The 24525-nt window shown below is 41.3% G+C and overlaps 1 protein-coding gene across 3 annotated transcripts in view; it reads right to left on the reverse strand.

Moving 5' to 3' along the window:
• Positions 1–896: 896 nt before the first annotated feature.
• Positions 897–24525, reverse strand: part of LOC120310059 (reversion-inducing cysteine-rich protein with Kazal motifs-like) — a 121068-nt gene continuing 97439 nt past the window's right edge. Inside the window, exons 3-5 of one of the 3 annotated variants that reach the window (XR_005557257.1) lie at positions 13976–14012; positions 8022–8107; positions 897–1166 (exon numbers count right to left, since the gene is read on the reverse strand). Coding sequence is in view for 2 of the 3 variants with exons in the window: in XM_039348001.1 (XP_039203935.1) it covers positions 2016–2105; positions 8022–8107; positions 13976–14012 (213 nt within the window). In the remaining variant the exon portion in view is untranslated. The other 2 variants (XM_039348002.1, XM_039348001.1) reach the window with 2 other exon arrangements.

A 24525-nucleotide genomic window follows, 5' to 3' on the forward strand; every position in this document is an offset into this window, starting at 1 on the left:
GGTCATAAATCAAGGACTGCCTGTAAATAATTTTCAGCTGACACTAAATACTTACAAGACCTAGAGCCAGTGCAAATGAACACAGATAGAATTCCATGATTGGAACAACTCTATGAGGAGTGCCTTCTATCAGATTGATCCATAAATCAATTTCTACTAATTCAGATCTAGTAAGAAGGCATTTTCACAAAGTAATTATCACTATATGTTGCTCCTCAGTTTAATTTCTTTTATTTCTCATTCCGTGGCCATTTAAAGCTTTATTTTAAGAAAACAGGCTACACATCTGGTCACACAGGATCTAGTCCATAAACACAATATAATAAAAGTCTATAGTATTTTTATTGCAACAGACTAACGAAACCTTGATTGGAACATAATCTTCCCTTGAGTGGTAGGGAAAAAAGACCTGGAAAGATGTGCACAGAAAAGTTGCTTTTAGACTGGACGAAGTAGTAGAGAGAGTAAGATTAGCATGGCTGGTAACAAAAAGGAACAGGGCCAATAAGCAGCCCATTCCAGGTTTCGGCAAGATTTTTAAATCACAATATACCTTCTTATTCAAAAACATCAAATACAAAAGAGCAGCTTATAACCAGTGGTTCTCAACCTTTTCTTTACCATGGACTCCCCTTTAAATATCTTTCATGGTCACGGACCATGTCCACGGACCCCGGAGACTTAAATTAGGAATTCAATCATAAAATTTCTTCAAACCTTCACAGACCCCTTGTGATGACATCGCAATCTGCCAGGAGTGTGGGGACTATAGGTTGAGAACCACTGGCTTATAAACATCAGATCACACACAAGTATTTATGACTACAATTTCCAGATTACAAGAATATAAGATTTATTAATCAAGTTTGTTTTGGTGTATAGGTTATATGCAATAATGACATTAAAAAGAAACCAAACATTACAAAGAAAAAAGGAAGGAGCAGGAGAAAACACAGGTTCATTCTGCTGGCACTTATTTGCAAATCAGATTGCTAAAAGCCAACCTAACACTGTTAAACATGGCATGATTTTCTTCTACAAACTACAGACAAACTTTATAATCAATCTATATCAAATAAAGTTACTTATGAAGAAAATAATATCTGTAAAATGCTTACCTCATATTCTTTCCTGCAAATTTTCAAAATATCGTTTTTTGAAGATGCCTAAAATAAATGTTATTATCAATATGTTTTTCTGACTATTCAGAAACAGAATTCAGCAAGTATATAGATGAGAATTGTGATCATTTTAAAATGTCACCAGTTATATTTCTACTATAGCAATAAATCTGAATCCTTTACATGATTTTAAATTTTGGAATTTAACCAATCCTTCCAGTTCTTGTGGATGGAGACAATAGTTGAAAGATTCTAATGAATTTAGGAATTCAGATACTCACAAAAATAGGGGGAAAGAGACTTGAGAGGATGCCTAGTCAACACAAAATAAACACATAAACAATGTATAAGATTCCCACCCCCATATGCTGCTGAAACATATCTTCTATCTTTCTAGCTATAGAATAATTAAGCACAATGGTGAATGTGGTCCAAGAAAATAGAGAGAGCTGCAGGTTCTCATCTTTGTTCTTAGATTTTCAATTATAAACTAAAGTATAAGACAGAGTAAGAGTCTGAAAACCACTTCAGCGCAATGGTTAAGGTGCTGACCTAGGAATCAGGACTCTGACCTCCCTTAAGTATGAAAGTTGACTGACTGACTTTGGGCCAGTTACTTGCTCTAAGTCCAACCCACTTCATAGGATTGTTTTGTGGGGAAAATATGAGAAGTATTCAGTAGGTTCCCCAATGTCAGCTACAATACAAAATTAATAATTTTATATAATTATTGTCTGTTCACAATATCCCCTCCATGTAGATACCCCTTGGGCTGGGAGAGAAGCTTATGATCTGTTAAGGTTGAGAACTATGCTGGAGGTATACCACCACAAAATATACCAGCAGGGTCACACAAGCCAGACAGGTCACAACCAAAAAGCCAGATTAAGAATATTACCATACAATGCAATAAACCATAAGACAACAGAAAAGGAATTCCATACCGGATTGGTCATCACTGCTACAGTTGTTGTCCCTGGGCAGCTGTCAAAAAGTGAGTTACAGGGTTGGAGAAAGACTGGCAATCTACTCCGCAAAAACTTGCCAAGAAATTTTTATGGAAAGGTTCTCAAACACCAGATAGGGTCCCCAACAATAGGACAAAAGGAATCCTAGTTGTTGAGGGAGCCAGTGGAGTAAGCAACTGTCTGCGTTGTACAGAGATATATCAGATGGTCACCTGGAATGTCACAGTAATGAGTCAGGATAAATTAGATATTGTCAAATGAGAGATGAGAGAGGTTGGAAATTGATCTCCTTGTGTCAGTAAGCTAGACTGGTCACACAGTGACTTTTTGCAGTCTGAGGATTTCACTGTCTATTATTCAGGACATGATACCAGGAAAACAAATAGAGTAGTGTTTATCATAAGCAAGAAACTTGCTAGAGCAGTGGCAAGCTTCTCAATAGTTGATGACCAAATTATGACCATCAGAATTCATGCCATCCCCTCAACATCACAGTTATTCCAGTCTATGTCCCAACGACTGCTGCAACAGAACTCGAAATAGAGGGCTTTTATGCCATAGTCCAAGAAATTCTGAAACAAGTGCCCCAAAATGACATTGTTTACATTTTGGGTGACTTCAATGCAAAAATTGGCAAACATGCAGAGACAGGCATCACTGATCATTTTGGACTAGGTGAGAGGAACAATGCAGGTGTTTGGTACAATTCTGCCAAGAAAATCGATTTAGGATCATGAATACATGGTTCAAACAGCACAACCACTGCTTATACAGTTGGACCTCACCAAATGAACTTTACCATAATCAAATCGACTATGTTCTATGCAGTTATTGATGGACCACTTCAATCCTTACTCTTAAGATATATCCCAGTGCTGACTGTGACTCAAATCATGAATTGTTGCTGGCAAAGATTAAAGTCAAACTGAGAAGACACCTGATGAACTGTGGCAGGAAATTCAATCAACTATTATTAGAATTGCAAAAGAATACATATCATATAAGAAGCAGAGAAAAAGAGCAAGTTGCAAGTTGCTTTCAGATGAAACCATCAAAAGAGCTGAACAAAGAAAAGCAGCCAAGGCAGCAAGGAAATGGGAAGAAACAAGAAGACTGAATGTAACTTTCCAGAGGACAGCAAAGGAAGGACAATTAAGTTTACTGATGTAAATAACTTGAAGCAGACTATATGAAGGGTCATATGAGGAATGCATTTGTGCAAGTCAAAAAGATACAAGCACCATTTATTGTTCATAAAGGCATCAGTAAAAACAAGCAAGGGGAAGAACTGTCTGACTAACAAGGCATCAAGAACAGGAGAGAATATACCGAAGAGCTGTACACAGAAAGCAAAGAGGCCCAACCTCAGGATGACAAAGAAAGAGAAGTAGAAATAGAACTGGCCATCCTTGAGGAGGAGATCATATGGGTGATGAACTAACTGCCAAACAACAAGGCTCCAAGTCTTGACACTATCCCTGCAGAATTATTGAAACTTGTATCACCAGTGTCATTAGAGACCTGTGCCAGAAAAACTAGGAAATCAGTATGTGACCAGAGGATTGAAAATGCTCAGTGTTCATTCCACTACTAAAAAAGGGTGATTCTATAGATTGCTCCAATTATCACAAAATTGCTTTCATTCCTTACATCAGCAACATTCTGCTTGCAACAATAGCACCAATCATTGAAAGAGAATTACCAGATGTTCAAGCCAGCTTCCAAAGGGGTCATAGCACCCACAACTATATTGCAAATCTGCACTGGATCATGGAAAAAACTTGTGAATATCAAAAAATCATTTAAATGTGTTTCATCGACTACAAGAAAGCCTTCCATTGGGTGGATCATGAGGAGCTATGTAGAATCCTAGAATCCTACAAGTATAATAGCACATTTAGTCAAGTTGATGAAATCACTGTACACAAATCAGAAAACCACTGTGTGAATACCATATGGAGAACCGATTGGCTCATGACCATTGCAAGGAATGGAAACATCAGAATAGAAATGGATGGTAACTGTGGAAAAAATGTGGAAAAAATCACTTTCCTTATTTCTGTGCTGCATTTATCACTTTGAGTAGATCGTTCAAAGTGGTAAATGCAGCACAAAAATAAAAAGTGGATTGCATGGGGTCACACAGCAATGATGAACATAAGCCAAATACAGAAAAGAAAGGACATCAGTTTGGCAACTAAATGTAGGTTAGTCCTCTTTATTGTGTTCCCCATAGCTAGCTATGGTTGTGAAAGTTAGACTTTAAAAAAGCAAGACAGGAAGAAAATCAACTCGTTTGAGCTGTAGTACTGGAGAACACTCCTGCGTATTCCATGGACAGGAAAGATGATCAACAAACAAGTACTGAAATTCATAACATCAGACATGTCCCTGGAATAAAAAATCACAAAACTATGTCTCACTTATTTTGGCTATGCCATGCAGGCAAATTCACTGAAGAAATTATGATGATAAAAATTGGTGATAAAAGGAAATCAGGCTGCCAAAGAACATGATGGCTGAACACCATCAAAGCTGACATCACCCAAAGCATAGAAAATCTCAAAGAAGTAGTGCAAGATCGGACGTTATGGGAAGACCTGGTCCATAGAATCAAGAATTGGATATGACTCAATAAATAATATCATCAATATCACTGCAATATGGAGTCACAGCTGCCAAATCTTTAGCTATTGTTGGCTTTCATATGCATCAAATTCTTCTGAAGAACCTAGGATGTTATAATGTATCCACGTAGTATATATGTGGATAAAAGCAGTGTGGCCTTTTCCAATTCACAGATGGAAGTTTTGTCAATGTGCAGATTTTCTAACTGCTGCTCAGTTTTTTGATACGGCACACAATGTGCTGATAACCACTAGGACCAATACGGCAAGTTTATGGTATTATCTTTTAATTTTAATTTTCAGATCTTGATACTTTCTGATCTTCTCAAATTCTTTGTAGTCTATTCTATTACTCTCTGATATTGCCACATCAATTATCAGCACCTTTTTCTTTCCAACCTCAGCTATATCTGGTGTATTATGAGTCAAAGTCAGTCTGTATTCAGAAATCCCACAATATTTTAATCCACGCATTATCAGCTACTTTTCCAACTACTTATTTTCAGCTACTTTTCCAACTTTTCTCCATTTTTCATTAAAAAGCACATAATTTTTACAGATGTTCCAGTGAATCATTTTGACAACTGGGTTATATCATTGTTTATAATCTGCAAGAAGATTGCACAGACTGATTACAAATAAAGTGGCAATAATGGTGCTCTAGAGCAGGGCTTTTCAACTTTTTCAGAGATTGTACCACTTTTAGGATATGACAATATTTGAATACCACCAGTGCTTAGCAAGGTGTCAAAAACTTAATGACTAAAAAAACGGGGGGGATTTTGGGTTTCACTGGTTAGATTCATTTGTTGTTATAGAAATAGCTAGTTTATAATATTATTGAAAAGTAAAAAGTTGAGGTTCAATGTTAATGCTTCCTTCTACTGCAACAGAGGAAGTCAGAAGTCAATGCCTTTTCCTTTCTTTTTCCCTCCTTCTCTCACTTTTTCCCTTCTTCTTTCACCTTTCACTCGCAAAAGCCCCTCACTCACACTTTGCTTGCAAAAGCCTCCGCTAGTTCACTTACTCGCAAAAGCATCTGCTCACTCTCACTCACTCACACTTTGCTTGCAAAAGCCTCCGCTCGCTCTCATTCACTTCCCCATCTCTTTCAAAGGTCTCTCGGTCACTCACTCACTCACTCCCCCGTCTCTTTCAAAGGTCTCTCAGTCTCTCCCCCACTCACTCCTTCATCTCTTTCAAAGGCTTCTTACTCGGTTTCTCCCCCATTCACTCCTCCATCTCTTTCAAAGGCCTCTCGCTCAGGTCTCACTCACTCACTCCTCTGTCTCTTTCAAAGGCCTCTTACCTAGGTCTCTCACTCACTCCGTCTCTTTCAAAGGCTACTTTCTCTCTCTCTCTCTCTCTCTCTCTCTCTCTCTCTCTCTCTCTCTCTCTCCTCTCACTGCCCTGTTGCTTCCAAAGGCCGCTTGCTTACTTGCCGCTCATTCACTGCACTGTTGCTTCTCACTGCCATCGCTTCCAAAGGCTGCTTGCTTGCTCACTCACTGCCGTCATTTCCAAAGCTGCTTGCCCACTTGCTCGCTCGCTCACTCCTCTGTCGTTCAGAAAGGCCCCTCTTGCTCGCTCTCTCCTTACCACTTCGCTAACAAAAGCCTCTTCTATTCTCTCTTTCTCCGTGTTTTTTTTCTCTCCCTCTCCTGCCAAAACCTGCTCCTTTTATACCTTCTTCTCTCTCCTCCTCCTCCTCCTCCTCCTCTTCTCTTCCAGGTGTGGTAGAAGCTCCAATCAGCATGTAGCTGCACGCATAGATCCTGGGGCTTCTGCCGAGCCCTGCAGCTCCAGCTGATCTCCTCCAGGCCTGTGCAGCACCGCTTTAGTTCTTTCCCTCCCCACTATACTTGGCTAGGGGTTATGTACCACCTGCCAGGTACTAAAGTACCACCGGTGGTACACTTTTCAACCTTTTCACTGATTGCACCACTTTTAGAATATGGAATATTTGAGTACCACCAGGCACCTAGCAAGGTGTCAAAAACTTGATGACCAAAAAAAAAAAAAAGGAAAGAAGTGATAAAGTATAGGTAGTCCTCGACTTACAACAGTTCGCTTAATGACTGTTCAAAGTTACAATGGCATTGAAAAAAGTGACGTGACCATTTTTCACACTTATGACTGTTGCAGCATCCCCAGGGTCATGTGATTTACATTCGGAGGCTTGGCAACTGATTCATATTTCTGATAGTCCCAGGGTCCCAGAGTCATGTGATCCTCTTTTGCAACATTTTGACAAGCAAAGTCAGTGGCTGGGGAGGCGTGGCCAGCTCAATGTTGTTTAAGTCGGGGGTGCCTGTGGGTGGACCGGGGATCTCAGGTGGGAGGGGTGGGACTGTGGTGGGCACCAGGGCATGGTCCACAGGAGGATCCTCACCATCCTTCTTGGACCGTGTGGGGGACTCTCAAACGGTGGTGTGGGCTAATTGCTGATCTCCTTCAGGGAATGCTGCCTTTCTTCATTCCTCGCAGAGGGTGACACCTCCCCAGCTGTGTTTCTCTCCTGTTTTTCGCTGCCACTTGGGTGTATGCCCGGCATTGATGGCTGCTAGGAAGTGGTAGATCGGCTCCCAGCCAGACTGGTTTATATCTTCTCCTCCTTCTTCTTTTCTCTTTGGTGTAGCTCCAGCTGACTCCTCCCAAGCTTGCGTCTTTTTTTTCCCTCTCCCGCCAAAACTGCCTCCTTTTATAGCCTCTCCTGTCTCCGCTCCTCCTCCTCTTTTATCTCCCAGGTAAGCTGGAAGTGCCAATCCTGGGGCCTTTGTCTTGCCCCAGCAGCCCTGAAGCTCCTGATGACTCTCTCACAGCAAGTCCTGTGCTGCACCTCTTTAGCTTGTTCCCTCCTCCTGCTACACTTGTCTAGGCTAGGCAGAGTCACGTACCACCTACCAGGTGCCAATGTACCACCAGTAATATGCGTACCACCAGTTCAAAAGCCTTGCTCTAGAGTATCTGCAAGAAATACCACTACCTGCAAGCAAAAATTAATGGCACTACAAAATAAAATAACTGAAAATGAAAAAGCTAAAATGCTGTGGAATTTCTGAACAATTGTTATTTTTTTATTTGTAGAAGTAGAATCTGAAAATAATATTTTTGTAGGTTTCATTTCAAATTTCCATAGAAATCACTCAGAGTACAGATTATATAGAACATGGAATACAGAATAATAGAGTTGGGAGGCATCTTGGGGGTCTTCTAGTTCAATCCCCTGTCTAGCAGGAGATCCTATACTTTTCTTGGGCTTGACAGGATGGACACACATGATCATAGAAAAAACAAACACTTACTTGTTTACATGCTTGTCGACATTCTACAGCAATGGCTAATTCACAGCAGCCCAAGCCAACCCAACCATCAGATTTTTTCAAAACACCTTTGAAGAAAAAAAATAAAATACATTATGAAATAATTGTGCATATTTTAAAGCTATATTCTATAATTATCAAACAACTTGAAAGGTAACACTTTACAAAACATTGCATTACAAATCTAATATACTGTTGCCAAAATAATTTCAGGAGGCATTCTTTGTATATGGGTTTGGAAGTGCCTAATTTCTCAATCCTCCTGGAAAGGCCTTTGTTCACACTCACTTTTCATATCTGCCTCTAACTATGGAAGGTACTAGACCAGGGGTGTCAAATTGCCGGCCACGGGCTGGTTGCATTATGTGGAGGCCGCACCCACCCCAGCTCCAGCAATGCAAACAAAGTCACGATACATCGCAACACGTTACGTGATGTGATAAGTATACTAGATAGATCCCTTTCCAGGAAAATTTGGGCTGCACAATCCCAAACAAGTTAAAACTACAAGCCTAGTTTCCTCTTCTCTTTTGCAACTTTGCAAAATTTGCAACTCTTTATTTTCACAATATTCATTAGATTACATAAAACAATTCTGCATTTCTGCATTTCCCTATAATTTTGTCACTCTAACCTTATCATGACATGTACAACATGCAACAGCACACATTTTATAAGATATTGAAAAAATAATGCTGTTTCACATGGCTCATGCTGGAGTAGGATACTGTAATTTCCAATTATTTAATTTGATTTTTAGATTTAAATGTTTTTAAACATTTTTTAATCCTGCCATTATTATTTTTATAAATAACTCAAGGCAGTGATTATACCTATTACTCCTTTCTACTCCTATTTTCCCCACAACAACTCTGTTAGGTTGAGAAAGAGTGACTGATCCAAAGTCACCCAGCTGGCTTTCATGCTAAAGGCAGGATAGAATTCTATCTCACCTGGTTTCTTAACCAATGGAACAAAATGCTTCTCTAAGTAGTTAAATTTAATTTTTAGCACAGTACATTATCTTAGTAGTATTTTATTTAATGCTTGAAATTTAATGAAATATTTTAAGTTTTAGTTAACCCTACTACATTTTATATATTTGATTTTATAACAGTTTACAGTTTTATACTACAAAATTGATGTCATGAGACTGGAAGAAACCCCCATCTTTAAAAAAGGGAAGAAGAAAGAACCTGTAAAATACAGACCTGTTAGCTTAAGCTGTATTGAGCATGACCACACCCAAAAAATACCATAAATAGCTCTAGATCAGATTGGAAAGTATTCAAACAGCCACAACAGCTCTGTTCTCATCCCTGTTTGTTCAGACTATTTTTAATGACCATAAATGAAGGCACTGAGGAAATGATTGTCAAATCTGAAACTGACACAAAAGTAGGAGTTGCTGGCATTTTAGAAGAGAAAAAAAAGATTCAGAAAGATCTATTCAAGCTTCAAAATGAAATAGAGAAAAAATATTAACTTCTATATGTGGAAAGAAAATTGGCAATTTGTTGCCAATTGAGCAAAAGTTCATTCCCTTTGGCTTCTCACTTAAATATCTATGCCAACTGGTAAATGATGATGTCATGAGTATGGTTAAAAAAATAGTTGATGCAGAATACCAGAAAGAAATGACTCAAGCACCACGCTTCTATTGTTCATTTGTTAATAGTGCCGAGCCTATTGTTTACAAAAACTTATATTTACAAACATGTCTTTCCACTTTGTCATCCTGGATGCCAATATGAAAAGGAGAAAATTGTAATGGATGGAAAGAACGACCATGAAAGAACCACTTATTAAGGCAATGATCAAATAAAAAAAAAAAATCTGAGTCTGAGGCAGAACAAGTGCCTCAGACAAGACCCTCCTTTGCTCTAACAAAAGTAAACGGAGAGGGGAGGTAACACAGTCAGGCTTTTAAGATTCTGTTATTATAATATTAAAATAAAGGTAGCATTGGTAGTCCTCGAATTATGACCATTCTTTCAGCCACCATTTAAAATTATGATTGTGATGAAAAAATGGACTTATAATCCTTGCCTAAAGTTATTGCCACTGCAGTGCCCACTGCAGTCATGCAATGAAAATTCATGGTCTTGGCAACCAGCCCCACACTTACAACTACAGGACTCTAATTCTCCACTTATCTCTCTTCCCTCTATGCCCTCTTACTTCCCTGCTGTCCTGTGCTCCACAATCCCAGTTTATCTTCACCGTGTTCTTATTCCCATTGCTGAAGCCCCTTTGTACAAAAGCTATCCAGGCTAATGCCCAGGCTAGTGCTGGATTCCCTCGAGCACCACAAGAAGCAGAAGTAAGAAAGAAGGAAGGAAGCAACAAGCAGCTGCTGATCCAATATGTCAGGTAGAATTGCCCCAGCTTAACAGTAGGGCACAAAGGGGATATTTTGTTAGCATGCTTTTGTCAGATGCAAAGTGGCTTGCTTTTGCCAAATATATGCAAAAATATTGTTTTTATTGGCTTGCTTTTTGCCAAAGGGTAGTGGAAGTACAAAGATGATGAGGGTATGCTAGAGCAGTGAAGTGCAGAGTGGCAAGAATTTCAGAGTGCAGATGGTGAAGTTGCCTGAGACTTGGTTGGGGCAGCTGTGACTTTCAAGGGCATGGCAAGCAACCCCAGAGTCATGCAGCCTTGCTCGCCACCCTGCATAGTAGGGTGCAAAGCAGTAAAAGGGAAGAAATAGGTATGGAAACAGGTATGGAAGAGGCAGTTGGAAGCAGTTCCTTACCTTATCAAGGCATGGGGCTGGGTAGGACCGAACCCCTAATGGTTTGGATTGGGGTATGTACTTACTTAATGACCTAATGATTCTTGGTTAACACTAAGAGTCCGGGGATTGCTGTCATAAATTGGTGCAATCACATAACATCTCATTTAACAACATCACCAATTTACTACTGCAATCCTAATCCCAATTGTGGTCATAATTCGAGGACTACCTGTACTATATTAACATTCATGACTTTGGTTTCCTACTGTGATCTACAATGACAGAATCTATGGTTCAGATTTTTCTAAGCTCTTCTTTCTATGAGCAAGGAGACACTAAAGAGTGGTACACAAAATTTAAGGGTAGTACACAAAATTTAATCCTTTTCAGCTATTACTGAAGAATACAGCCCTTAATATTTGGCAGAAGCTGTGAGTTTTTGCTATGAAGCCTTACAAAAACCTAAGTGCCTTGTGGATTGAAACTATCAGTAAGTTTAACAAGTCAAAATGCTATGTTTTCTCTATTTTAATACTGTATGCCAGTGTTATTTTTCTTACTTATTCTGATATACACTCAACAAAGGATTATAAATTAGCAAGTAAACTAGATTAGTTTTATATATAGTAAGCTTAATAAGTTTAGTTAATGAGATCAGGTTTTATAGGTATTGTATCTATATTTTTGGAAGATGAGCCCCTCAGGTCGGAAGGTATCCAATATGCTACTGGGGAAGAGCAGAGGGCTAGTACTAGTAGCGCCAGAAAGAGTGAAGCGTCTGGGCCAAAGCCGAAAGGACGCTCAGCTGTGGATGCATCTGGTGGTGAAAGGAAAGTCTGATGCTGTAAATATCTATTCTGAAATGCAGCAGAATCTATGGGGAAGCAACTGGAACTTTGCACAGTGGTGCTGGCATGGCTGGCTGTGGGATGAGATTGAGGAGGCATTTCTTTGTGGCAGCAGCAGTACTGAGGCTTAAGTAGTGATTTGGGGACAGTGGCTGAGCCCTTACGCTGTAGGCCCTATACATCTACTCCAGCACCAGCACCAGTATTGTCACTTAGGTCATAGGCCAGTGGTGGCGAACCTATGGCACACTGGCCAGTGGTGACACTCAGAGCCCTCTCTGTGGGCACGCATGCTGTCACCCCAGTAGAGATCGCCAGAGTAGTGAACACGTGGTGTTTGGAAGCGACGGGGCAGGAAATGAACGAGCAAGCAGTGTTGGCCCCCCGAAGGTGCCCCTGAGATGGTGAGGGAGTAGACTCTGCTTTCCTGGCCCCGCCCAGCCCAGTGGCCCCAAAGGCAGGCGCACAAGGGCTGACAGAATCCGGCAGCAAGGGCTGCATAGCCCGCTGTGAATACCGGGCCAGCCCTCCAGCAGTAGCGCTGCAGCGGCAGGCCACAGAGTCAGGGGAGCATGTGATGTAGACCATCACATAGATGCCTACTCCATCTCATCTCTTTTTGGTTGGAGAGCTGATCGCCACTGGGTCTTGCCCTTGGCCCGCAGGTAGAGTGCATTCTCCTCGCGCACCTCGGTACCTATTGCAGCTGCCAGCCACTCGCACAGGTCCATTAGGCTGCCATGCACAGCTGTAGGCCTGCCCAGTAGAAAGGAGGTGAAGCGGTCAGCTAGGAAGTTCCATGTAGAGATGGTACAGCACGCCCAGGGCCAGCAGACAAAAGGCCACCCCAAGTGGGGAAAGCTGGATCCCCATGGCGTTATGGCTGCCCAGGTCCAGCAGAGATGGCGGGGTGTCACGCAATCATAGCTGGGACTGGAGGGCCATGGCGCTGATGGGGATCCAGCTTTCCCCACTCAGGGTGGCCGTTGGCTTACTGGACGTGGATGTGCTCTATCACCTCTACTTGAGCTTGCTAGCCTGCCATTTTGACTCCTTTGTACTGGGCGAGCCATGCGCTCTGGGTGGTGGTGGCAGCCTAATGGACCACAAGTTGTTGGCGGCGCTGGCCTGAGAAGGGAACAAGGTGTGTCAGGTGTGTGCGGGGAACAGGCTCCATGTTCAGGCCAAGGCAAGATCTGTGAGGGGCCCAAAGAGATGACCAGCAGCGACCTGCTCTCCAACCACAAGCAAAAACAGAGTAGGTGCATCCAGACGGAGTAAGCGCATCCAGCAGTCTGCATCATATGCCTTCCCCCTCCCCTACTCCGCCTGCTGCTGGAGGGCTGGCCTGTATTGGCAGCAGGCTGCAGAGCTCCAGAGTGTGCCTGTTGAGGGGTCAGCAGGCTGTAGCTGCTGACGGACACCGTCGGCCCCCATGCACTCGCTGGCCTCTCTGTGCGGGAGCCGATGGTGTCGGGCAGCAGCTGCCCCAGCCCCTGCCTTGCCTTGCCCCATGGCAATGGCACCCCCAATCTGACCCCTGCCTCGCCTCACCTCACCCTGCAGGATAAGTCTCCTGCCCACTGCCCCACCTGCCAGAGACTCCTTGGATCTCCCCAAACTCTGCCCTGCCCCCACAGGCATTCCCCCATGAGCAACATCGAGGTGGCTATGCCACCCCAGCCATGCCCATCCAGTGGGCCATGCCCCCCACCCCCTTGAGGGCATCACAATGCTGATGCAACCCTGGCACTTTGCAATAAATCAATGGGTTTGGGGTTGCAGTTTGGATACTCGGTCTCTAAAACATTCGGCATCACTGTCATAGGCCCTAGACCTCTACATCAGCCCCAGCCCCAGTACTGTCACCAGTTGTTGATGTGCAAGGGAGCCAAAAGGATTGATTGGGTGGGAGATAGAGGTAGCAGTGCCCTTGCAGTTTTAAGTGTGGGTGGGCTGTCAAAACACTGTTGATCATATGATGGTGATGCTACAACGGCTGTAACTTTTGGTACGGATCATAAGTCCACTTTTTTAGCACTGTCATAATTTTAAACAGTCACTGAATGAATGTTCATAAGTCAAGGACTACCTATACCTTTTTCATGGAACAGAAAAGCTAAATACGTGTAAGGGAAGAGAGACTACTGGATACCAATGCATATATCTGTAGCCATAGTTATAATTACTGGCACCATATTTGAGATCCATGTCCTAAATTTTATGCAAAAAACTTACTTAGTATCTATTACTCATGTAAAAAAAGGAATCCAATAAAGTACAAATTTCATAACTAAAACATGAGAAGTTCAGCACCCTATCAAGTTTATACATAGTAATACACTTACCTGGCAAAGAAGAATTTATACAGCCCCAAACCTCTCTCTGCAAAGAACAATGTTATCATTATTAAAGCAGTAATTTTTTAAAATATTTAAACAAGATAAATATTTGTATTGGAAACATTAGCATATTTAAAAATCTATGAATTAGTAGTGATTAAAGGATCAAACTAGAAACTTAGAGACCATGAATTCTATTCACATATTTGTACTTGGTTTGGGAAAGCTGCACATTTTTTCCACATGTAGCATGGCAGAAATTAGAGGGTGAATTGATTATAACCTCCCTGAGGCCTAACTAAGAAGGTTGTACATAAATAGAATATAGAACACAGAATGAGAGAGTTGGAAGGGACTTTGGAAGTGCAACCTACTGTCAAGCAGGAGACTTTACACTACACCAGATAAATGGTTGCCCAACTTCTTCTTGAAATCCTCCAATGAAGGAACACCCACAATTTCTGAATTCCATTGATAAAGTGTTCTGTCAAGAAATTTCTTCTTAATTCTAGGTTGAATCTCCTTTTAATAAAATTCTGCTCATTATTCAAATATTGGAAGACAAATATAATGTCACCCCTAAATCCTTTTCTTCATTAGACTAAACATACCTAGTTCCTGCAACAATTCATCATGCAGTTTAGCCTCCAGATCCCTTATCATCTTTCTTGTTCTCTTAATTCATAGCAGTGTTTCTATCATTTTTTCACATCACCCCTAAACTGAAAAAAATACCTAACAGTTGCGTTTCCTTTGGAAATTTAAAATATCCCCAAAGCACCTGTGATTTCAACGGGATGCCACTGCCCACAATTTGGGAACCACGCGTCTCAATAATTTGATGGAAGGTTAAATAGGGAAGAGACCACCTACTCCTCTCTAGAAGAGAAATCAGGGTGGGAAGCAGCTGCACTGGGTTTTTGTCCTAACATGTTTTTTTTTTCTCTGCTAGGTGATAGCAAGAAGTTGATATCTATCTATCTATCTATCTATCTATCTATCTATCTATCTATCTATCTATCTATCAATCAATCAATCAATCAATCAATCAATCATAAGTTAGAACAAAACCTAGTGCAGCTGCCTTTCTTCTCCAGGTTAAAAAATATTGCAAATGCTCAACACATCCTTCTCTTCCCCAGGTTAAAGAATCCTATTTATGCAATCCAATAACTCACTCCTTCAAATAACTAATAGGTCTGAATCTCCTGATATTTCTGCTCAACATTCAATACCCTAAGTTCAGCTAAACTATATAAATTAGCTAGCTAGTTATTGGGCTGCGTAAATAGGATTCTTTAACCTGGAGAAGGGAAGGCATGTACTGGGGATTTGCAATATTCTGGTGAGGGAAAGAGATGGCAATAAATCAGGGTAATGATAGGTACAAAATCATGTGGGACCAGTCTTCCAGAAGGTGACCTCAGTGTTTGTTGCCAATCCTGCATTCCAATCCCTATACTCAAGGCCTTATCTTCATAGCATCAATGCCCTCCCCCCCACTCCTATATGCAGCAGTTGCTGGCTAATACAGGGTCAATCTGTAATAAAGTTTGCCCTAAGATCAGATCACAATACCTATACTGTGAAGATCACTTCACCTATAAGTGAAGACTAAGTTTAGCATACTCCCTTCTACATGAACCAAGGCTATAACTGTGACAAGTCCATGGTGGCCCTGGAAGCTAGGAAGCAAAAGCATCAGCAAACTGCAACAAACTATTCCCCCAGGCTGCAGAGAAGGGGCGTTGTCTTACCTGAACGCCTTTTCTCAGCATGATGATGTAGAATCCACTGGATGGGTAGTTTCAGCCCTCCTGCTCAGCAAGAGACTAGGTCAGAACTTTGGCCACGCCTCCCTCTGGGTGTGTCCTCCCAGTTTTGACGAGGCGAAGCATCACTGACGAAGTTCGGCGCAATGGCTCCAATTTTTGCGACACCTGCCTAGACTACCATAACGGGAGGGTGTGGATTCTACATCATCATGCTGAGAAAAGGTGTTCAGGTAAGACAATGCCCCTTCTCCAGCATGATGAATGTAGAATCCACTGGATGGGACATACCAAAGCCACTCATGTCCCCACGAGGAGGGAAGTCTAGGTTTGTGTCCCCTGAGAAGAAGCAACCTGTTGCAGGACTCGCCTGCCAAACGCAGCATCCGCCGCTGCAAAACTATCTATCTTATAATGCCTAACAAATGCGGAAGGGGATGACCACGTCGCCGCCCTACAAATCTCAACTAATGCCTGCTTGGACCAAGCAGCAGACGCAGCTATGCTGCGCGTCGAGTGAGCAGTAATCTGCGTGGGAACTGGAAGTGACTGGGAAATATAAGCCCGAGCAATGCATGCCCTTATCCACCTACCAATGGTGGAAGATGAGACCTTCCGACCCATGGCAGAGGGTTGAAAGGACACGAACAGGGCCTCCGACTTGCGAAAGGCCGAGGTTCGCTTAACATAGTGACGCAGGGCCCTGCGCACATCCAATTTATGCCACTGCAATTCCAGTCTATGTGAGGGATTCGGACAAAAGTTGGGAAGAATTAGTTCCTGTGACCTGTGAAATGAGCTATTAACTTTTGGAATGAAGGAAGGATCCAATCTGAGGACCACCCTATCCTCAAAAAAGGTACACAAATTGTCCCTAACTGAAAGTGCGGCCAACTCCGATATTCGCCTAGCCAATGTTATAGCTACCAGGAACGCCATCTTTAAGGACAGAAAGTGAAGAGAACAGGAACTGAGAGGTTTGAAAGGAGGGGAAGTCAAAGCCTGCAACACCTTGGGTAGATCCCAAGACGGATAGCGGTGTACCACGGGTGGTCTGGTATTGACCGCCCCCTTTAGAAAGGCACTAACCACTGGATGTTGCGACAATGGGCTCAAATTGTCGCAGGAGAGGACCGTTGAAAGAGCCACGATCTGCCTGCGAATGGTACTGGGTGCTAAGCCCCGGTTCAAACCCTCCAACACGTAATCTAGGATATTGGGAATTGTTAACTGAAAATTGGTTGAGGTTATGTTTGGCACACCACGTGCAGAAGTTTCTCCATGTGGCATCATAGATCCTATTAGTCAAAGGATGCCTCAAGGCTTGAATGGGGCGTTGTCTTACTGGAACACCTTTTCTCAGCATGAAGATGTAGCATCCACCAATGGGTAATCAAAGACTTCCTGCTCAGATTTAGACTAAGATCAAACTTTAGCCACGCCTCCTTTGGGCGTTCCTTTCCCAGTTTTGTCGAGGCGAAGTGTTCATTAGGTCCGACACAGTAGCTCCTCGTGAAAGAAATCTGCCTAGACTAACCGTAAAGGGTCGGTGTGGATGCTACATCTTCATGCTGAGAAAAGGCGTTCAGGTAAGACAATGCCCCTTTTCCAACATGATAGATATAGCATCCACCGATGGGACATACCAAAGCCACCCATGTCCCTGTTGGGAGGGAATTCTAGGCTAATGACTCTTGTGTAGAAACTACCTGCTGCAGAACCCTTCTGCCAAAGGATGCATCTGAGGCAGTGAATTTATCAAGCTTGTAATGCCTTATAAATAAGGGGAAAGCTCAGGTGGTCGCCCTGTAAATTTCCTCAATCGAGGCCTGGGTAGACCAGGCCGCAGATGTAGCTGTGCTATGCGTCGAATGAGCTGTGATGTTGGTGGGAACAGGAAGAGACTGAGCCTTGTATGCATAAGAGATGCATGCCCTGATCCATCTACCAATGGTCGAGGATGATACCTTCAGACCTATGGAAGAAGGTTGGAACTGTTATGATTCAGTGCCAGCCTGTGCTCCCAACAGCTGAGTCGAAGGAATCTGAGGAGGAGGTGGAGGAGGCATTTGAAGGGCCATCAGAGTCAGAGGGAAGCTCTGAGGTACAGGACTCACAGTTGGATGCAGAGCCTGGGCCCTCCAGTCATGTTTCTGATGAAGCTCAGCTGGGTGAGCAGCATGAATCAGACTTGGAAGAATCACAACAGATGGACTTGCTAATTGATGCACGCAGGCGGCGTCAATTAGCCAGAGTAAGGCAACAGAGGTCAATGAAGCACCTCCAAAGTAAGAAGAAACGGCAAGGGGAGGCACCGCCTTAAGACTGCTAATTAAAGGGAGGAGGTGTGGGTGGTGCTGGTTGCTGAAGGCAACCGTTTGAAAACTGCGTCTTGGAATCTTGGTTTGTGACTTCTCTTGTAACTTCATGTCTGCTTTTCATCGTGTTCTTTTGGACTGGAGTTTGCTGTATTTGACAGGTTTGTCAACAGAATTAAAAGAGGTTTTTGTTTTTGTTTGCAAGTCTCCACCTATTGTAGTAGCAGGGGTGTGAAGTTAACAAGGACGACAATAGGCTGGAACAGAACAGTTTGCCTTCAGCCTCACCCCCTACTATCATGGAGCAGCTATGTGCTGAGAACGCCCAGCTTGCTCAGCAGCTGGTTTTGTTATCTGCCCAAGTTGCTCAGCTATCTGCCCAGGTTTCTGCTGCTCCACCACCACCACCACCCAGGAGAAAATGCCAAGTGGCGAGGCCGGACAAATTTGATGGCAACCCGGACATGTTTCCTGTTTTCATGGGACAATGCCACTTGTACATTAGTGTGAAAGCAGATGATTTCCCCACTGACTGGGATAAAGTGAGGTTTATGATAAGCCTGCTTTCTGGTTCTGCAGCTCGTTGGGGCACACCCTTGTTAGCTCAACGTAGCCCATTGTTGGACGACTTTGCGGGGTTTTGTGAGCACATGCGATTGATGTATGAGGACCCCATCAAGACTAAAACTACCCGGCGTTTGAAAGCCCTGAGGCATGGCCAATGCCCCCTGCAGGGCTATATCAGCGAATTTCAGCTGCTTAGCCAGGATTCAGCCTGGAATGAGGCTGCGCTCATGGATGCTTTCCAGGATGGCTTGTCAGAGGAGATGTTAGATGAGTTGGCCCGTGTTGAGCTTCCATCGGACCTTAATGGGCTCATTCATCTCTGCCTGTGGATTGACGCCCAGCTGCAGCAGCAAAGGAGTCGCCGTGCTACCCCAGAGATCCGTAAGCCCCCCATTGTGAGTGCGACACCAGTTCAGAGGGAGGAGCCAATGGAGTTAGGTGCTGCCAGACCTCGTCTAACAGTGGCAGAGATGAACAGGCGGCATTCGGGGGGGTTGTATTTTTATTGTGGGGACCCTGGACATTTGGCTGCTTTTTGCCCCAAGAAACGATGAGGTGCATCTGTGACGGAGCCGGTCCCAAGAATGCCTTCGGTTTCCCTGTCGGGAAACGGGCCATGCCCAATCTAAAAGGCCTTTTGGGTCGGGCATCCTACAACTCTGAATCACGTTCTTTTTTTTTTTTATTGAAAATTTTTAAATTTTACAAAACAATACGGTTCCCTTCCCCAAACCCCCCCAACCCTCCCCGACCTTCCCAGAGCTGAATACAGGCTTAATTAATACTTTTTCAAAAAGTCTTAAAACAAATATAAACCATAAACAAATCTAAATACATTAATTAAAGAAATTGTAAACTAGTTAACAATAATATATGTATAAAAAAAACAAAAATACAAGGAAATACGAGAAAATAGGAAGAAAGAAAAAGGAAAAAAGTCTATAAAATATCTTAAATTTTAAGTATAAGTTATTGAAAAGCTAAATAATATTTTTTTATATCCAACTTATATTGTATAAAGTCTATCCATTTTTTCCATACCAAAAAATACTTCTCTTGCGATTGGTCTTTCAAGAAAGCCGAAATCTTTGCCATTTCCGCCAAATAAGAAACTTTAAAAAACCACTCTTGCAAGGTAGGCAAAGATTCCTTCTTCCAACATTGCCCTACTAACAACCTTGCCGCTGTGATTAAATTTAACATCAATATAGTCCAGGGGTAGGCAACCCAAAACACTCAAAGAGCCACTTGAACCCGTTTCCCACCAAAAACAAAACACTGGGAGCCGCAAAACCCTTTTGATATCTAAAATGAAGATAACACTGCATATATCCTTTTTTATCTTTATTATAGGTGTGTGTGTGTGTGTGTGTGTGTGTGAGAGAGAGAGAGAGAGAGAGTGTTTGTGTATGTGTGTGTGTGTACACACACACACACACACATTAAAAATAAAAGTAAAAATATGACTCTTGGGAATATCCATACTATTAAAACAATGATCACCGAGAGAATGCTTTAAGAGAATAAAATTACATACACACACAGGTAAAAAAAAGGATATATGCAGTGTTATCTTCATTTTAGATGTCAAAAGGGTCTCTCTCTCTCTCTGTCTCTCTCCCTCCCTCCCTCTCTGCCCTTGGTCTGCCACTCCTCTTCCCCCACTCTCTTTCTTTCTCTCTCTTTCCTCTCTCTCTCCCCCCCCTCTCTCTCTCTCTTTCTCTCTCTCTCTTTCTCCCCCCCCCATCTGCTGCTCACCTGGCAAGCTTCAAGTTGTTCTCCAACAATCTCAGGGGTAGGCAACCTCGTCTCTTTTATGACTCATGGACTTCAACTCCCAGAATTCCTGAGTCAGCCTAGCTGGGCTAGCTAGCTCTCTCCTGCCCTTCCTGCTTCCTGCTGAGACGCAGCAAAGGGAGGAGCTCCACCCAGAAAGCTTTTCAGCTCCTCGGAGAACAATGTGAGTGCACTCTCTTTTACACATATATACACACACACACACACACAAAACACACACACCCAGACACACACACACACACAGAGAGAGAGAGAGAGAGAGAGAGAAGCAGGGAAGTGCAATTGCCTCTCTCTGTCTCTCTCTGCAAAGGCAGAGGAGGCTGGGAGCCACAGGGGAAGGCTCAAAGAGCCGCATGCGGCTCCAGAGCCGCAGGTTGCCGGCCTGTGATATAGTCTCTTTAGTATCACAATCAGAAACAATACCTAACAAAAACAGTTGTGGAGTAAATTTTACCCTTCTTCTAAAAATTCTTTGAATATTCCACCATATCTTAATCCAAAAAGCTTTTATATTTTTACATGACCACCAGATATGATAATAAGTAGCATCCAAACATCCACATCTCCAACATTTAGGCTGTAAGTCAGGATACATACGAGACATTTTTTGTGGATCAAGGTGCCATCTATAAAACATTTTGTAAAAATTTTCCCTTAAATTTTGGGCTTGTGTAAATTTAACATTCCTCACCCAAATAATTTCCCAGGTATCTAATAGAACCGGTTCATCAAAATTTTGTGCCCATTTGACCATACATTCTTTAACTAATTCTACTTCTGAATCCAATTCTACTAACACCCCATAAATTCTCTTAATATGGGTTCGTCTTTGATCTTTTATTTGTTTTAATAAATTCTCATCTTCTCTAAGGAAACCCACATTACGATCTATCTTCCACCTCTCCACTATTTGTCTATAATGAAACCATGAGTAAATAAGATTTTCTTGTATTAAATCTTCCAAAGATTTTAATTGCCAATTTTTACCATCCCATCTAAGTAGTTGTGCATAAGAAATGCTATCCATCTTGACTCCTCTCCTTATCCCTTCAATCGCATGCCCCGGTATAGCCCATAATGGAATTTTAAAATCACTTCTATAATATTTCCTCCAAACCCGAAGTAAAGAAATCCTTATAATATGAGATTTAAAGACCCTATCAACCTTTTTATTAAAAATTAAATAGGCATGCCATCCAAAAAGTAAATCCCAACCCTCTAAGAGGAGTATTTCTACATTTGTTAAATTAACCCAATCACTTATTAATGTTAAAACCACAGCATCATAATACAATTTCAAATTCGGTACATTGAGTCCACCTCTCTCACAAATATCCTGTATAATTTTAAGTTTTACTCTTGGTTTTTTCCCTGCCCAGATAAATTTGTTAATACCTTTCTGCCATTCATTTAAATTAACCTCATTCTTTAAAATAGGTATCATTTGAAATAAAAAAAGAAACTTTGGCAAAACATTCATTTTAATTGCCACAATTCTTCCCAAAAGAGATAATTGCAACTTCTCCCAATTTTCCAAATCTCTTTCATAGTTAATTTTGTACAATTTTGTACAATTTTGCATTAGAAACAGATAAAATAACCCCCAGATATTTTACCTTATTGACAACCTCAAAATCTGTCAACTTAACCAAAGTCTACTTATCCAGATTAGTCATATTTTTAGGCAATATTGTAGTCTTATTGTTATTAATTTTAAAACCCGAAACCTGTCCATACTGATGTATCAATTGTAATAACTCTATTACAGAATAAGTAGGTTGAGCTAAGGTAACCACCAAGTCATCTGCGAAAGCCCTTAATTTATGTTCTTTTTTATTAACTTCTATTCCTTTTATTTGCTGTGATTCTCGAATTTTAATCAACAATATTTCCAAAGTTAAAACAAACAGCAATGGTGACAATGGACAACCCTGTCTAGTCCCCTTCTCTATTGTAAACACCTCTGACAAACCCCCATTAACTTGTTTGCTTTTGATAAATAACACCAAGAGCTTGTAAAAATTTTTCTCCAAAATTCATTTTCTCGATTAATCTTAACATAAATTGCCAATTCAGATGGTCAAAAGCTTTTTCAGCATCTAAAAATATCAATCCTGCAGAAATTTGATTATTTTATCTAAATATTCTAATAAGTTAATAATTTGTCTGACATTATTCTTCATGTACCTTCCAGTTATAAAACCCGTTTGATCCATATGTATTACATGATGCAAAACCCTCATAAGCCTGTTGGCTAAAATTTTTGAAAAGATCTTGTAATCTACATTTAAGAGAGATATAGGTCTATAATTCTTTGGTAAGGTGAGATCTTGATCTTCTTTTGGAATCAAAGATATAAAAGCTCTACCCCACAACGGGGGAATCTCCGAACCCTGCAATACATCATTAAAAAACTCACTTAAAGGTTGAGTCATCTCTTGTACCAATGTTTTGTAATAAATAGATGTCAAATCATCCATACCCGGTGCCTTACCTAATTTTAATTCTTTAATTACTCTCTCACTCTCCTCACTAGTAATCAAACCATTAATTTCTTGTTTCTGATCTTCTGTTAATTTAGGAAAGTTAGCTTCATTTAAATAATTATCTATATCTGAAACCTGTACTTTAGTACTCATATATAATTTTTGGTTATAATCTAAAAAGGATTTCTTAATCAACTCCTTCTGATGTACCAATTTACCATTTAATTTATTTTATCTATAGTTCTCTGTCTCTGCTTCTTTCTCAGTTGGTAAGCCAACCATCTCCCTGGTTTATTAGCATTACAAAATGTATTTTGTTTCATATACAGTAAATTAGTTGCAGTTTGATCAGCCATCAACATATTAAATTGTGATTTAAGCAATTTTATAGATTCCTTAACCTTCTCATCTATAGGATTTAAAATCAAAGCTTTTTCTTTTAATTTAATCTCATCTTCCAACTCCTTACGTTTCTGCATCTGCTTCTGTCTATGAACATTATTCATTTGTATCAAAATCCCCCACATGTAGGCTTTACCTGCATCCCAGACCATTGACATTGAAGTTCCCTTATGCATATTTAAAGTAAAATAATCCTTTAATTGCTCCTTTAACTTTTGAACATTCTTTTCTTGTCTAAATAAATTTTCATTCATCCTCCACGATCTCCTCTCCTCTTTTTCATCAACCAATTCCATCCAAACTGGACTGTGATCCGTCAATGTCCTGGGAAAAATTTTAACATTCTTTACCCTAAAATATAAATCCGTCGTAATCAAAAAAAAATCAATTCTTGAAAAGGATTGATGTCTATCCGAAAAGAAAGTAAAATCTCTCTCCTCCAGGTTATGTTCACGCCAATAATCTCGCAGCTCCCAGTCCTCTTTCAAATCAAAAAAAGCTTTAGGTAGTTTAGCCTGTTTAAAACAAATAGAGGATCCTTTTTTATCTCTTTGTGTATCTAAAACACCATTCCAGTCTCCCATTAATATAAGAGATCTGTAATCCAACAAAGTTAATTTTTGATGTAGCAGTCTGTAAAATTGTTCCTGTTGTTGGTTTGGTGCATACAGTCCCACTATAAGTACTTTCTTACCATACAAACCAACTTCAATCATAACATATCTCCCTTGAAGATCAGATTCTACCAAACAGGCTGATAAGTTTTGCTTAACATAGATAACTACTCCCCCTTTTTTCCCAGGAGCAGAAGATACAAAATGGGATCCCAGACGAGCATTAACTAAATATTTTTGATCTTTAGATGTAATGTGTGTTTCCTGCAAGCAAATAATGTCATTATTATGTTGCTTTAAATAATGATAAATTTTCTTTCTCTTTTGAGGGGAATTGAGGCCATTAGCATTCCATGTCAGGAATTTTACCATCTCCCTTAACCAGAAGCCTGGAGAAGACTGCTTGAAGATCTGCCATTGAGGAATGTGCTGCAGAGCTCTTGGGTCTTGCTCCTCCCACAGGCACTGAGGCAACTTCTTGAAGAACTTCTTTAACTTCTTTCTTCTGTTGTTCCTTTTCCTTACGTCTATGTGCTGTGCGAGTCATTCTTTGCTCTTTAATTTCTGCTTGTTGCAGCCACTCCACCTGTGACTTTCCAG

Source organism: Crotalus tigris, unplaced genomic scaffold, assembly GCF_016545835.1.
Source record: "Crotalus tigris isolate CLP2741 ecotype Arizona unplaced genomic scaffold, ASM1654583v1 scf7180000018106.563195, whole genome shotgun sequence".
Classification (NCBI taxonomy): Eukaryota; Metazoa; Chordata; class Lepidosauria; order Squamata; family Viperidae; genus Crotalus; species Crotalus tigris.